Source organism: Vespa velutina, chromosome 5 (genome assembly GCF_912470025.1).
Source record: "Vespa velutina chromosome 5, iVesVel2.1, whole genome shotgun sequence".
Taxonomy (NCBI): Eukaryota; Metazoa; Arthropoda; class Insecta; order Hymenoptera; family Vespidae; genus Vespa; species Vespa velutina.
In genome coordinates this window covers 2892304-2909731 of record NC_062192.1, presented here as the reverse complement: position 1 = coordinate 2909731, position 17428 = coordinate 2892304, and the positions used below count along the sequence as shown (strand labels likewise).

The 17428-nt window shown below is 33.3% G+C and overlaps 1 protein-coding gene across 1 annotated transcript in view; it reads right to left on the bottom strand.

The window, feature by feature from the left end:
* The window catches only part of LOC124949049 (hemicentin-1), a 96795-nt gene extending 82681 nt beyond the window's left edge, over positions 1-14114 (bottom strand). The window contains exon 1 of the mRNA XM_047493553.1: positions 12286-14114. Coding sequence (XP_047349509.1) covers positions 12286-12442 — 157 coding nt within the window. The 5' untranslated portion in view covers positions 12443-14114. The remainder of the gene's footprint in view (positions 1-12285) is intronic.
* Positions 14115-17428: the final 3314 nt, after the last annotated feature.

Sequence of the window (17428 nt, the reverse complement as noted above, 5' to 3'; positions counted from 1 at the left end):
TCTTTCCTTTCTTTCTTCTCTCTCTCTCTCTCTCTCTTTTTTTCTTTCGTAAAAACGATATCATACAATATTTCAAATCGTCTTCGATCTGATAATACGTCGCATAAATTTATATCAGGAAAATTCTTTCTCTATATCGAATGAGTGTAATACTTAACGTAGATAATAATTAATCTAATTTATAGATTACATGGATCGATCGTAAATGAATTTCATCATTCGGTGCCGCTAAAAGCTAATAATGGCATTAAGTATAGGCATTAATATTATAAAATATAGTATGTATATGGAGAGATGAAGTCTCCGGCAATGATCTGCCTGTGTGAAAGTTACTATTAACGTAATTACCTTTGGCACTCTAGCGAATAAGAACATTTTTTCCATTAAAAAGCCTTCCATGAACAGTGTAAGCGAGTTTGCATTTTATTCCCTTTCTTTCTTTTACTCGCGATAGTCTCCACTACAACAGTCATTATAAAATGTTGCCGACCTTTATCGCATATATACGCGATACGAGAGTACGTATTTATTTCTCTTCTCGCACATTAGTCACGCTTAATTGCTAATCAGAAATCCAGTCCTTGAATCTGATAACCTTAAATCAATGAAAATATTTTTTTTTTACCACCCAACGTGATAAACATCTTGATGACATAGATCGTTCTCTATTTTCACTTGACAATTGACCGAGAAAAATAAATTTCAATGAACAAAAATTCGTGATAATGCGTCGTTCAAACGATCGCCCATTTCGAAAGAAAAAAAAAAAAGGAAAAGAAAAAAAAGGAGTAAAGAAAAAAAAAAGGAGGAAGAACAAAAGATGTCGATGCATCTGCCACTTTTTTTTCTTTCTTTCATCGTAAACATCGCTCGTTGATATCGTTACGAAGTTGGAACGTAATTGTGAGAGCAGCTCGTTAACGCACCACTGGAATATGGCTCGTCGAGGGGCTTGTTGAAAAGAAGATGAAAAAAAAAAGAAAAAAGAAAAAAAAAGAAAAAAGTTATTAACATCGAGCTTTAATAAGCACCGTTCGCTCTCTATAATGCACTCCGTGATTTACTTCGACGTTTCATAGTCACTTCTCACGCTCCCTTATTATCTTCGTCATCCTACGAATCCGTTTGTTGTATTCTTCTTCTCCATTCTATTCTTTTTCTACATATCTAATGTCTGGATATACGTAAAGATTGACGTGCGCGCTTAGATTTTACTATTTCCTTACAATTTTTAACATATTCAAGAGATATACTACTTGCATGTAAATAACAAGAATATCTATTGCCTCTTACGAGATTTTATAAATATCAAGATCGTAGCATTAATTATTCATTGCATCGATAAGAAAAAGAAGAAAATAGGGGGAGACTTTATCCATATTTATTGTTACGAGCGTAGAAGAAAATAACGAGAGAACGTTTATTTTATTTTATTATCAACAAGAAAATATATGGAATATCGTTATTTTACCTGTTTAACTGTAAAACTGAATATTAATCGTAATCAATCGAATGATAAATAAAACGTTGAAAAAAAAAATTTCTCTCTAATAAAAAGGTCAATTGCATTTCGATCAATAAAGAAAAGATCGGCTTTTTATGGAACGCGAAAGGATATTTAATGTCGACTTATGACATTGGAAAATTGGGTCATAGCACCGACTAACAACGTGTAAAACTCGTCAGAGTGGTCATGGTATAACATGTCGTCCCACGAGTTTCTCGCATAAGATCGAATAACGGATACTCAACGACGCTCTACCATTAACTAACGTGACTGTCACACCCATGGGAAACGCGAGCTAGGATTACTGTGCGATATCAAACCATATTTCGAGCCTTCCTATTTGTCATTTCAAGGACGTCAAGTTGAACAACGCGTCGGAGACATTTCTCTCTCTCTCTCTTTTTCTCTTTCTTTCTCTATCTATCTTCCTCTTTCTTATTCTCATCCAGGCTAAGCTCTTTCCCTTCAAAACACATAAAAACATCTTAGACTCTCATAAAAGTTCTCAATTTTCATATAAATAAAATTCTATATATTCTCCAATGTCCTTTTGCATCCTTAATATCAATCAATTGCAAATCGATTTCGAACAAGTTCAAATAATAATTGAAATTTTGTAATATTATTATCTTTGATGTTATCATGAATCGAGAATACGATCTTACCACAAATAAAAACTACGTTTTATTTCACCCTAAAGACTCGATCGAATAGAAAAATTTGAAGAAGCATCGGAGCTCGTCTCCCGAGGCTTCGTTTCATCAAGTTTCTATCTAAAAATTGGAATTCGGTTTAAGGGCCGGCTCGGCATTTACGATCTATGCGAGTATTTCCACGATGAAAAGGGATTTGCACTGGGGATTATCCGGTAAGTCTCTATAAAAATCTAAACATGTGAGAGCGCCGAGCACAATGGCTCTTTAAGAGCAATCCTATCCCCATCCCTTTCCTCTCTCTCTCTCTCTCTCCCCCTCTCTTTCACTCTCTATCATTCTGTATCTAACACACTCCCATCACGAGTTTACGTCTTCTCATTTTCGGCGAAGGATACCAAACTGAATCATTTCTTCAGATGTTCAGACCTAAGAAATCTACAATTTTATTTGATTTTCTGCAGATTGAAGCTAAAGTTCTGATACAAAGGCAAACTTTTCCATCGAAATAGGAACTCGTGAGGTTCGTTCGTAAGATCATTTTTATTCAAACAGGTTGAACATTTTCTGTTCAACATACGTTGAAAAGAATTTCCATTTTTCATTGTGTATGGACACGCAAACTGATCATTCCTTTGTTAAATAAATAATAGTATTAAATAAATCGAAAAAAGTCTTTCTGTTATTTACATTATATTTATATTATTATTACGTTAGATGCCTATTTAAAGCTATTCAAACTGAAAAGTGCATAAGGATTGTTAATTAAAAAGTTTTGATCAAACTAAAATATTTTACTTGTCAATTTTATGAGATTCGATTGATAGATGTAATCAACTTTTTACTTCAATTTTTCCCTACACGAGACTTTTTTTATCTTGTAATTAAAGGAATATTGGACTTCGCGAAAAAGAGGTCAAAGCGAATCGTTACTATACGAGCACTTTAATCTCGCTATCAAAGTACCTAACGAAAAGGTCATATTAGTACGTACGTAAACTTTTAACGTATATTATAGTTATTCAATCAATTTGCTTTAATATATATATAAAAGTCATATTCACTTGGAAAAACGTATATTATCAGGGAACATGATATTAAAGCAACGTATTGCTTTTTAACCAGTTAATTTATATTTAATAATCATTATATGAGAAATGATATATCGTAAAATAAGTATAAAAAGTCATTATATGCTAATCTCGAGTTTTATATTAATATTTATTCGTATAATACATTATACGTATAAATATTCGATAATATTGTTACGTTGTAAAGTGTAAATAATTTTTTTTTTTCTTTTTGATGGAATAATAATTTCACAGATTCACATTTATATATAATTTAAAGGTAGAAAATAAATATATATAAAAGAACTATGAAAAATAATATAACACAATGGAATACAGTAGAAAATACAGAATGTTCGATATCACTTTGATTGCATAAATACCGATGTGCATTCTCTGAAAATGTTTGAAATCATGGCCATGCAACCAGATGGATCGTATACGCAGAGAGCCACATCGCTTAGATAATTAACACACTGAACGGATCCTCCAATTAGTAGCGGTAGACAATTAGCATATAAGCGCGACAATCGATGTATCTATATATATGTATAGATTTATCATATACTATGGTATAGCGAATCGACTGTTCGGGAAAAAAACATGATACGTAATCTTGTGAGAATGAAATTCCAAAGTTAATATGATCATAGTATCCAACGTTACTTAACATGAATAAAACAATGTTGACGTTATCATCGATAATATCTTTTTTCTAATCGAAGCACAGAAAACATTCTAAACTATTCTTCACGTTTTTTTTTCTTTTTTTTTTTTTTTTTCTTTACAATTTCATTGTATGAAAAGTTGATAAAAGAAGGAGATAAAATTAATTAAAAAAATTCCCGAAAGAATTTCTAATGACGATGTTCCTAGTTGTACTTCAATTTTTCTATTAATCTTCATTCAATCTTTTACCTTTTCGTCGAGTCAAAAGTTTTTCTAGAATATCCAATTTCAAAGTAGAAAATTTCGAAAGGAGTTTACTCCGAACGTCACATCCAAGTTTTAACAATTAAGATCATAAACAAAGGCCATGTCCTAGATCGATAAGTTTTAGTGAACTTACGTTAAATCAAAAAGAAGGATGGAAAAATCGGTACTTGCGAACTTTACTAAACTCTCGATAACTGCGGCTATTGTTCAATTTCTTTTAAGCTTTATCTCTCAAATATCTTTCGCACCTGCTATGGAGATACTTAAATCATCCAAAGAGAGTTCCTAACAATCGATTGGCATTACCTTTAAACGATAAAGAAAGAGAGAGAGAGAGAGAGAGAGAGAAAGAGAGGTACTTTCTTTATAAGACGAAGAAAAGTTTTCATTAGAAAACATTATTCTGACAAATAAGTGAAAATGTAAGGAGAAAGAAAAATACAGAGAAAGAGAGACAACAAAAGATGAAGAAAAATAAGAAGGAACGAAAGATAGAAAGAGAAAAAAGGAAAAGAAAATGATAGGAGAGTTTGTAGGACGTAGAAAAAACCGACAGACAGTGTCACTATCCTCGGAACGCCGTTTTCCCCTAGCATCGTGCATTTTTCTCGTTACCCTCTATCTTCCTTTTTCATCTCGTGATACTGCCCTTCACTCTTGCCTCTTTCTCTCTCTCTCTCATTCTCTCTCCCACTTTCTCCCAACCAACCCAACACCCCTCGTATACTCGCGTTTAATCCCGTTGACACGGATTAACGAGGATTCTTGACCGTCGCGCGTCAAAGGCTACTTTGTCCTAGCCGTAAATTAATCGATGTCAGATGTCAAATTATTTTACCCGACGCAGGCGAGAGAGATAACGTGCGCGTCTCGCTAAAAAGGAAGAAGGAAAAAAAAAGAAAAAAAAGAAGAAAGAAAAAAGAAAAAAGGAAAGAAAAAGAAGCAAAAAGGAAGCGATTCCATCCATCATACGGCAAATCTTTTCTTCGCGCGACGTTTTTGCGAATGCTTAGGAAGGAACGTCGCTCTGACTCTATTCGTCTTTGTATATATGTGTTGTGTATACCTTCTAGCATGTTTTTTCTCTTTTTCTTTTGCTTTTTTTTTCTTCTCCCTCACGAACACCTCGATCCTGTTAATAAAAACAGCTCGTACCATTTACGAGATTAACCCACACTTTCTCCAACTTTACGTTACAACGTCTCGTTAAAAGGCGCGCGCACACACGCTTTTAGGAAATCGAAAATAGGAAGTAAAGAAAGGGGAGAAAAAAGAAGAAAAAAAAAAAAGAAAAAAAAAGGAAAAGAAGGAAGAACACAGAATGAGCTGAATGGAGTTTTATAATCGATCTACGTTTAAATTCGTTGATCGTTAGATAGATATTTTGATACTATTCTCAATGGGTTTCGTTCGTTCCAAAGGTGTGAAAGAAGTTTAGATGATATTTCATACATATATGTATAAAGTATATGCGTGAAGAAGGAAGGATGAAGGAAGGGGGTGAAGGAGATTCAGCCGGAGGGGTCAGTAGTACGCAGCTAAAGTTCTATGTCTCGTTGAAAGCGTGTAACTGGTAGCAGAACCCGAGGGATTACTGGTAATCTGTGGTAAGCTACGTTACGTGTGCAGGTACCAGCAACCTGTTTCGGATATTGTTACGACGAGCAGCCGGGAGCCATTTCAACGGCGAGTCGTTCGAACTCGAGTATCCACTGTGCCGTTTCTCTTCCGGTACCGGCACCGGCTCGTTTGTAGACTCGTTAGCGCCATACCGCGGATACGACGAGGAGGTTCGATGCTTTACAGACGAATTAGCCAAATGTTGCGAAATTTCCATCGTATCTGTCTGTCTCCCTCTCTCCCTCTCTCTCTCTCTCTCTCTCTCTCTCTCTCTCTCTCTCTCTCTCTCTCTCTCTCTCTCTATCTATCTATCTATCTATCTCTCTTTCTCGTTCTGTCTCTAACGAACGAGACGCACAAGCCCACCAATTTCAACGAGCGTTTTCAATGAAGAAACATGTTTACTTTCTCTGTCTCTCTCTCTCTCTCTCTCTCTCTCTCTCTATCTATCTATCTATCTATCTATCTATCTATCTCTCTTTCTCTTTTGTATCGGAAAATGGTTAAATTAGTTGCTTGCTAAAAATAGAGAAAACTCCATTGTATTTCTTTGAATGTTCGTCTTTACGAGCATACGAATGATTGTAATTGGAAAAAATCATTAAAAGTAAATAAGATTCGAAGAAACGAATAATACGATTATTATGACTTTATTTATATGAAAGAATCGATGAAAATGTATTTCTGTATTGAAAAGAAAATTAGGAAAAGTACAGGAAATACTTTCTAGCAGCAGTTAGAAAGAATCCTTTACGATGTATATTACGATGAGATCTATGTGGCAAAGTCCTCCCATAATTACAACGACATAGCCGACTAAATCCTTCTTTAAAAATACGTAGATATTAAATCAGTTCGTTCACACGTTAACAACTGATTTAACGACATCACCATAGTAAAGTATTACTTTCTTATCTCTCTCTCTCTCTCTCTCTCTCTCTCTCTCTCTTCTTCCCTTGATCTTCCTTCTCTTTACAAGGCAAGAGAATCTCCTTTTAATAGCTTAACGCATTAACGTTGGATATCTTCTCTTTCTTTCGTCATACTTATGATAGTTGATCAACGAAAAAGAAAGTGAGCTTGGAGTTTAGCCTTTTGATAACAACTCTTTCTCAAAGTGATGTTTCACTTTCCAAGTACTTCCCAAACAAGATTAAACGTCATAATCACTTTACGCGAAATAGCTTCTAGTACTTCGTAGATTTCTTCGAAAGGAATGAATGATAATGCTAAGAAAGAATTTTTATTTCTTAATTGAATCGTGAATCCTTTCTTTAGGATCATTATTAAAATAACAATTCAATAAGTTTCTTTTTTCTTTTTCTTTTTTTTTTTTTTTTTCTTTTTTTTTCAGGCATGATATTCGAAAAAGAACTAAATATTTCTATTCCAATTAAAAGACATAAGAAATAATATCGTGATTCGTGGTTTAAAATGTTTGATACATCAAAATGAATCCTTATACGTTTGGAATATCGTAGTTTTGCAGAATAAGACCCGAGGGTACGATATTCTGTATTATAGTCGTCACACGTATACATGCTCATGAGAAATACGTAATTCGAGTGGTTCGTATCGGTAGCCACTCTATAATGCTCCGTCCCGCTATGTAAAGCACACTATATGCATATATGTATGTACATATATAGTATACGATATATGATAATACGCAACGTGGGACTGTTTGCTAGAGTTGGAAGGATATATTATTGAACGAGAATATTCACGTAGTAAGAATAGCAATCGTAAAATTTAAGAACATCGTTTAGATTAAACGAAACATCTTTCCTTACATCTTCGAACGAACTAATTCCATTTGATAAATGTTCGTTTTTTAAAAATACTCTATTACGGATGATTTTCGAAAAAAAAAACAAAAAAATGTCAATCTCATTGATCTTATTCTATAATTAATGAATATTAAATACGTTTGAAAAGTGATAAAAATCATAGGATTTTAATTAAATTTTTTCGAAAATTTAACGTAATAAATATTTTTAATAAACAAATCCTTGTATTAAATTAATTTCGATCCTATCTAATATAATTGTTTTTAACTTATGAATTAAAAATTCGTTTTTTTTTTTTTTTATTGGTATTATCTTCCTCTTACAAGATGCAAGAAGTCTTCATTCAACGATCTCTCACCAATGAGTGAAAATGAATGCGACGAAGCCTTTCCTTTCGTTCCGCAAAGAATGACAAATGGTTGGCCATTAGAACGATTTCGTGATCATTCCGTCCTTCCATCGTCCAACGCTTCGCTCTGAGTCTCACGCAAAAAATTAATTACCACTGTGAGCATTCGCGTCAAGTGCGGTAAAATCGTCGACTGCGAAACTCCTATACTGGCTATATGGTACACGTACACATATGTACATGTTAAATGTAAATGTAAGTGATAAATCTCCAAAAAGATCTGTAATTATCAAAGAAGAAAGAACAACGTGAAAAATAAATGAAAAATATTTCATTACTGTTCATATAAATAAGAAGAAAAATTGACTGTACTATTTAAAAAATAACTTTGTCACTTTTAAAAAACGTAAACGCAAAGATAAACACTATTAATTGCTAAAGACAATCGATTCTTAATATCTTCTTTATAAAAATCATATTTTATTTGAACGATTTTAATAAACTTTAATTGTAATTTTTTATAATTTATCATCATTAAGAATTATTATTAATTACAATTATTTTATTATTTATATTACTTCCGTTATATTTAAACAGATTATATTATATATTTCTATAACTTTTGTAATAAAAATCACTTTTGAAATTTCATTTGAAAATTCGAATAAAATTTCTTTATAATAGGCTTAACGTTATGTAATAAATGTATTTACGTTGACAAAACATAAAAATTCGAACGTAATAATAACAGAATGTATAACGTTTTAATCGCACGAAAGAATTACACTCCGTTAAGATTTTTTAAACTATATCAATGCAATTATGCACAAACATTAATACATTGAAAGCCAAGTGAATAAAACTTTTTATAAATAAATCGCAAAAATAATAATGACGAATATTTTGGAGCTTAAGAAAAGAAGCTTTCGTGATATTAAATCTGTACGTATGTAATAGCTTATATTCGTTAATGATTCACAATATTTTTGTAAATATTTTTCTGTATAATTTTATGAAGCCTGACTATTCACGAAATTAAGAATAAAAAATTCTATATAATTAGAGACGTATTCGTTAACTTTAATCGTAAGACAAAGTTTATATCTATAAGTAACGTATTTGAAATCGACGTTCTCGCCACAACGTCATTTCGTAACTAACACGAATCGTAACGGTACTCAAGACTAACAGCATACGTCGTTATAAAAATTTAATGGCTACATTATCATTTAATACGACACGAGAGAAATATTACATCTCATTTTAGAAGAATATCAAATACAGGAAGAAAAAAAGGAGATTGTTAATGAAGAGATAGATCAAAAGGATATACAAAGAAGTTCCAACGATGTTAAATAATTTAATTGAAAATACGAGTAACAAACTTTATTTTTTTTTTTTTATTTTATTGATTAAACTCACCTGTTGGAACATAACAAAGAAAGTATTCGTGAATACCTCATCTATGAAATTTGATCACACGCCGCGATACTTTTTGTAACGCAACCATTTAATTGCAATTGTAATTAACCGTGGTAGAAACCGCCCAATGAGCGTATTAATTTCCCACGGAAAATGTTTGCGAACGGGTGTATGTATGTATCTGAATAAGTGTGTGCGTATGTGCGTATATGTACCAATCGATTGAGTCTCCCTCCCACTTTCTCCACCCCCACCTCCCGAAAATTCATTTAACTTTTCAATTTTTCCAATATGGTCTTATTAATTCTTGTGAATTTTTGCGTATTATCATTTTCCATGAGCTTGCAAAGATGTTATTGCTGATTAGTATATGTTTATCAAAGTTAATATAAATCGTTGAATTAAGAATATCAAAAAAGCTTATATTACGAATGAAATTATACGATCGTATATATGAGATTTTCATAATTTTATAATCAATTAAATGTAATTTAATAGATATATTTTTTAATATAAATTAATTGTTAATGGTTAAGGTATAATCCGAACAAGATATAATCCATAAAATAAATCTTTGACGATCGAATTTTTCAACCACACATTTTGTCCCTAACTTTCTACCAATAAGACATATCTTTTTTATTGTACGACGATAAATTCAAGTGGGTTTAGCGCCGAGGTTTAATTAAACTAGTTTGGTCGTCATTCTGTCCCCCTTTAGAGCCCATGCTTTTATGTGTCTCCGTTAGAATCGATCGGCCTCTTTAATTTAGTCGTTCGCGAACGGAACACACTTTAAGTTATATTAGTTATTTACGTAAAAAAAGAAAAAAGAAAAAAAAACTTATACGATATGTGCTAGTAAGTATCATTAGCATTCTCGAAAGTGCTACTTTATTATGCCCACTCGAGGAAATAAACGAGAGGTAGCACGAGCCATTTCTATCGTTCATTTATTTTCTTTCAAAAACTCGTTCTGTTAAACGAAGTTAAGTTAATTATAAGAGAATTAAAATGATTTACACTGACATGCTACATAATAATCTTGTTCGCGAGAGATTTAAAAAATTCAAAAAGAAAAAATAAAAAAAAAGAAGAACAAACGATCGGTATAATAAGATATTGTTTTTAACTCTATAATTTTCTTTTGGCATCAAGTATTCTATGACGAAGTTAAAATAATGAAATCCCGTTGATAGTTATTCTTACGTAAAAGCCACGTAAGAGGTAATTAATTTCACAGATCGACACACGGATAATGACAATCCTGTGAATATAAAAATTTACGAGTAGTTAATGTTATTTCGATCGTTTCGTTCTCCGTTAAAGGAGGAGTCACGAAATTAATTTAGCTTTGGGTTCCGGAGAACGAAAAGAATCCTTGATATTTTGATCGTTCCAACCCATTATTCTTTGTTCTTCGCCGCTCGTCAAGCCTACTAATTTGGTTGGTTGGCTTGCTGATAAAACGAGAACCTAAACCGTAACTTCTTTATCAAATTTTCAATTAACTAAAGATTCCGCCCCTATGTGCCGGGCAATTAAAAACACGCGACTCCTTCACACATCGTTTTAATAAATATTTGCATTCTTTCGTCTAAATAAAAATAACACTTAAAAACCGAAGAGAATAAAGTTATTGCGGTAATTAATACATTGCCAGCTAATCAGAAATTTATTTGTCCGTACAGATATTATTACTATTCCTTGTTAATATTTATATTATATTACATATCTATATACCTACATGTGTGTTCATATATATATATATATACATATGAATGTTATGAACTGAGTAATTAATACAGACATTATGAATAATGATAAACAAAATTGGACATTATAATAAATATATTAGAGAAAACTATAAAAAGACACGATCTTATCGCTGATATTTATTATAGTGATTGATATTATTTGTCATTATTCAAAATGCCTATATTAATCACTTAGTCGATACATACATACACATACACACACACACACACATACACAAATTTATGAGCATATAAATATATATATACTGTTAATGCGAATTAATTGAATTTCAAATATTCGTTCTATCTCGTTCTAAGTGTACCATATGTCTCCTAATCCCCCCCCCTCTCTCTCTCTCCCTTTCTATAAATCTATCTAATGCATGATGAATATTCATACAAACAAATTTTTTTATATCTTTCATCAATTAAATTTAACTGGATAATATATTTTCATAGATCATTGAAAAACGACGAAATTAATGTGAAACATAACGAATGAAACAAAATAAATAAGAGTAATCATAATTAATAGATAGAAGGAAGTAAAAGCCACATATACCGACGAAATTAGACGATTCATTTATGCAAATAAAGGACGACTAATTACGTCGTAAAAGCGTTAACCATATCAAAATCAATATTCCGCGTAATGTTTGCTGTTTACGCGAGTCTCGAAAGCGACATGATGTAGAAATGGAAAATTTTCCCATTCGTGATATATATACATATATATCTATTTATACGCGTGACATATATATACATATATATTTATACGCGAGTGCTCATTTTCTGATCTTAAGGGAATATTTCTTTTTTTTTTTTTTTTTTTTTTTTTTTTTTTTAACCAATAATATTACTTGTAAAATAAATATCATTGATAACGTACTAAATCGTGCGACAAACCCTTTATGAAAATTCTCTGTATTTCTGTGTTATCGATGAAATAACATAGAAAAAAAAAAGAAAAAAAAAAAGAAAAAAAAATCAATACTAATAATAGAAAGCTTAAGGCTACCAACAAAAAAAAAAGAAAAAAAAACAACAAAGAAAGAAAGAAAAAAAAAAAAATTCGATTGGAATAGGTAAAGTTCACTAGGGGTTTAGAATTTGGTGTCCGGCAATAAAAGCAAATAGGGTGTCGCATAAATACCACTCTGATAACTAGGCTCACAACTTACCGGGCTTATCCAGATCAGATACGTCGACCTGCGAGTAGACCGAGGCCACTCCCAGGACCAACAAAACTGTGGTCGTGGTTGTAGTGCTGCTACCATTCGTCGCGGATTGCATCGTCGATGCGATGCTAGCAAAGTTCCACCGGCACCTCCACCACATTTTTTTCTCTTTTCTCTTCTTGTTACCTCTTTCACTCTTCCCTCCTTCTTTCTCTCTCTCTCTCTCTCTCTCTCTTTCTCTCTCTCTCTTTCTATACCTCCTTCCTTCTTTCTCTTTTTCTCTCGTTCACAATTCACAAAATAACAAAAAAAGAACACGTTTCCTTTAGTTTTTTCTATCTTCCTTGTCTACTCTTCCTTGTCTATACTCTTCTTATGCTTCCTGAGTGCTAGCATTCCATAAACATGGGACAGTTTCGAAAGGGCATTACTAATTGCAACCACGAACCTTCCTTTCGTTTTCTCTCTTCCCTCCTTCGTTCATTCGTCCAGAAACACGTTCGCTGCCGTCGCAGCATTGCGTTCTGGACATTCTCACTTTCTTCTTATATTTCGTCTTCTTTTTCTCTCTTTTTCCTTCTTTTCGACCCTTCCAGAGGGATCGAATCCCAAAAGGATTCTCGGTAAAGGAAATATTCTTTTAAAAGATAATGATAAAACTTTGATCCTTTAACACTTTTTGACAAAACTTCAAGTTGAATTTCAAAAAATTGTATAATCCTTTTTCTAGCTTTATGTGCTACCGGAAAAATTCGCATATATATATATATATATATATATACACATATATATTCATATATATATATATATATGTTTTTGTGTGTGTATGTGTGTGTGTGTATAAATTAATGGTAGAAAATTCGAGACGATACGCTCGATGATGGCAGTATAATGATGAAAACTCGGTAAAATTTTTCTGTTCCGTTGGCAGTGCTGAAGAATTATTGTTTGAAGTAATGCGTTCAATTAGTATTTTCTTCTTTCTGAAGTAAAATATTTCCAAATTACGTAATATCTTCTAGGTTTAGGTTAAACCAATGATACAAGCATCGTCGTGTTTTTATCAAAGAACCTTTAGACTCGGTCACAAGAATAACTAATAATTATCGAGTAGAAATGGTGGATCCTCGCACTCGAATCAATGAAGCCGATTTTTAACACTAATAAATTCACAAGACAATCCTTGGAAAGCTCTGAAGATAAGTTCAAATCGAAAACTCTGGATATCCTTTCGGTATAAATCGATTTTTCGATTCGATTTCACGCGTCTTGATAAAACTATCACCGTGAGAGCGGTGTCACGTGCGTACACGTAGGATTACCGTTATTCGTTTTCGTTAATTTGTAGAAATGTCCTTTGAGAGTGATAAAGTAAAAATGAAAGAAAATAAAAGAAAGGAAAAACTAAAGAAAAATAAAAGAAAAATCTTATCTAATGTCAGCTTATCTAAAAATAAAAAAATCCGCCGGGAATGTCACTGGGTCAACAAAACGACATAGCCCGTCCATTTTTAGTCTTCTATCAGCGGATTTCGTACCGCGTACGTTTACCGTCGGCATTCGCGAGCATGCGTTACGATCGATTTATATCGAAAGTAGACGTCAATCGATCGATCGAAAACGATGACTACGATAATAAAAAATTATGAGCTCAATAAAGGAAAAAATTTATGAGTTTCGTTGGTTTTCCGATGTAAATACTATTCTCGATGATTTTCACTCATGACAGGACTTTATTGAAACGCGGTATGCCGGCTCGAAATAAAAAACGCGTAAACACACCTCTCCTATAACAGAACCACATCGAGTCCTGACCCGCAGCGGCTCGGTACTGAAACCATTGAGTAGCGCGAATGACTGTCGCGAGTCTCTTCGGCTACATTCGTATTTAGTCGGGTACGTTCGGGCACGCTCGCTTTACTATCCTCTTCTTGCCTATTACACCACCCTCAATCTCTTTCTTTCTCTATCGGTGAGTCGGGAATTTCTCTCTACTGGACCGAGATAGATCCTCTATCTTTTCCTTTCTCTCTTTCTCTCTCTCTCTCTCTCTCTCTCTCTCTCTCTCTCTCTCTCTCTCTCTCTCTCTCTCTCTCTCTTTCTTTATAAAATATAAAAAATAAAACATAAATCTTTATTAATTCATATTTACCTATACTATCTATTCATCCTGTGCTATTTTTATTCTATTATTATTCTATAATATCTCTATTATCATTTTTAATTCAATTATGTATTTGTACATTTTTATTCATTTATTCTTCCGTTTTATTTATATGTTTTATTTTATTGCCATGTATATACATACATATATACATATATATATATATATATATATATATATATATATATATATATAAAACCAAGATCTATAGTTAGATATAGAACCCCGAGCCAAATATAACATTTTTTACTCGCCTTTCGAAAGTCTACTAGTTATGTTAATAACATAGTTTATTAACATAACTAGATTTATGTTAATAACTAGCCTCGATTTTATGTATTTATACTTAGCTGTATCTATTTTTTCTATTTCTCCCTATCTCTTTCTTTCTTTATTTCTATTTCTCCTTCTTTCTCTCTCTCTCTCTCTCTCTCTTACTCTCTTTCTCTTACTCGCACTCCATCTGCACGTCGTTTCTTTTTACTATATATCTCCGAAGAAATGTCCTTTACTCTTTCTCACTTTCTCTCTCTCTCTCTCTCTCTCTCTCTTTCATTTTCTTACTCTCTCTTTATTATTCTTTCAGATGATTACTATGATTTAACAACGTGGCTAATGAGTCGCCATAATCGTTGCGGTGCAGGTAACGTGCAAACACCGTGCATGCACTTGCACTCACCAGGAACGAAATGCTTCTAAGTACTGTCTTACTTCGTTATCTATGTACCTCACTTAAAAGAACTCATCCTTCTCTCTCTCTTTCTCTCTCACTCTCTCTCTCCTTCTCTTTCTCCCTTTGTCTCTCTATTCCTGTCTTTCTTTCTCTTCCTCTCTCACTTCTCCACTCTCTCTCTCTCTCTCTCTCTCTCTCTCTCTTCCCGTCTCTTATATTTTCGACATGTTAGTTTCCTGTTACATGGAGAGACGCGTGTGAAAAAATAAACATTGACCTCTGTTCCATTTTGAAGGTTCTTCAGAATTTACTAACTATTCCTGAAATCCAAAGAGTATTTTCCAAATATACAATTGGCACGAATTAAAAAATGTAATAAAAACATTTTTCATTATCTTCCTTTTTTCATTTCTCAATTGGCATTGTCAACGTGTAATACGCGAACGTTAAATACATTCTGACTATGCTTTATTAATTAACATTTCCACGTCTATCTTGCACGTTCGGTTTATCAGTACGGAACATTGAGCATTCTAATTATTGATGCGCATTATCGATTCGACGCATAAAAGAGCGACCGATTGCAGGGTTTATTAAAGTTTCCCCTTACGCTTATCCACTCGATGTACGGCTCAACAAATTTTATTATTCCAGATCTAACGATCGATTCATCTCATTAAACTTGTTAGAAATGTTTGCCCATGATAAATACGCAACAGCCATTACGTCGAATTACAAATTAATAGTTTACTTGCTTCATTGAGATCGGTTGTTCGTAAAAAATTCATTAATGAATTACATTGAAAAATTTAAAGGAATGAAAGATTCGTTTGTACTCTGTTAATAAATAATTTGTGCTTTTTCTTTTTTCTGAGGTTTATCAAATTATCTTTAATCTCAAAGGATAATTATATCTAAAAATAAACGTACATTACGTCTAAATGATATTCGAGCAAAAATAATTGATAAAAGATAATGTCCCGAATGTATTAGATATATTTATGTATAAACTGACAACGGCCTGAATTCTTGGCTCGTACGCAAGTACAACGATGCACATAACCGATGCACGAGCCGAACGGAGGACACGTACTTAAGCCGTCGACGAAAACTGATGGTTCGTGCGTAGCAAGTGCATGCGCGAGATAACGACCCTCGAAGCTTCATGACTCTCGAGAACTACCTCCGATCGCGATAAATTCTGGCTTTCGTGTTTCCATCGCTATCGGGAATCGACTGCAAATCACTTCCTAATCCTCATCGAGTAGGTATCTCCGGAGGTACCTTTCCTAAATCCGCTTTGGGTTCGGGGCTTTAGTTTCGTATATCGTTATTCTCTTATCCCTTAGCTCGCCGTACAGTCTACGGCTCATCGATGATCTCTAAACGTAAATCAAAATCGGTGGATATCTACGCGTTCGGAGGCTGAATATCAAATAGGATAATTGCGGTTCAAATCTCGTTATAATGCAGAGAGTTCCCTTCTATCAAATCTTTCCACGCTATGTTTTTCTCATATACTTGATATTAATAAATATTACTCGTCGAGATATACTATTCTCTTAAGAAAATCTTAATCTCTTATTCGGTCTTTTTGATCCTACAAAATTGATCTATAATGAAATAGCATAATTTTTTATCGTTGATCGATGAAGAAACCTATCAATAGATACGAAGACCGATAAAGTTATGAACAAATGCAATCGATTCTCGAGTCATCGATTTTACGATAAAGAACGAAAAGGGTAGAAGGATCGAAGCAAGAGAGGAGCCGAAACTTAAACCGACGATCACGATTACTATCCATGGGATCTTCGATCTCGTGGTTGAAATTCTCGCTTGAGTCTGGACCACGTGCTAGTTCGACGATATTTTACATCGAGCACAGAACCTGCTTTCATACATGCCCGACGGATTGGAACCCGACACCACATCATACATCATGATACATCGTCGAACACCCAGGCTGTTAATCCGAAGCACACGTTGGATGCAATGTAATTGGCTTTCCGGTTTGTTCTCAGCTCCGTATACACCATGAAGCCTCCCAGGCGCCCTGTTTCAACTCACTCCTCTCTTCGAATCTTCTTTCCTTCTTCAACGTCTACCATTCTGCATACATCTCTTGCCTTTTTACACGTTTTCTAATACAGTCTTAATTTATACACATACGTCTGGCGTATATACGTACGTACTTACATATATTACATTTTCCTTGTCTCATTTGTTTCTCATTTTAAATACGACCGTATGATTCCTTTTTTTAAACGTGTAGAATTCGCTAATGAATCCGGCGCACATTCGTTTAT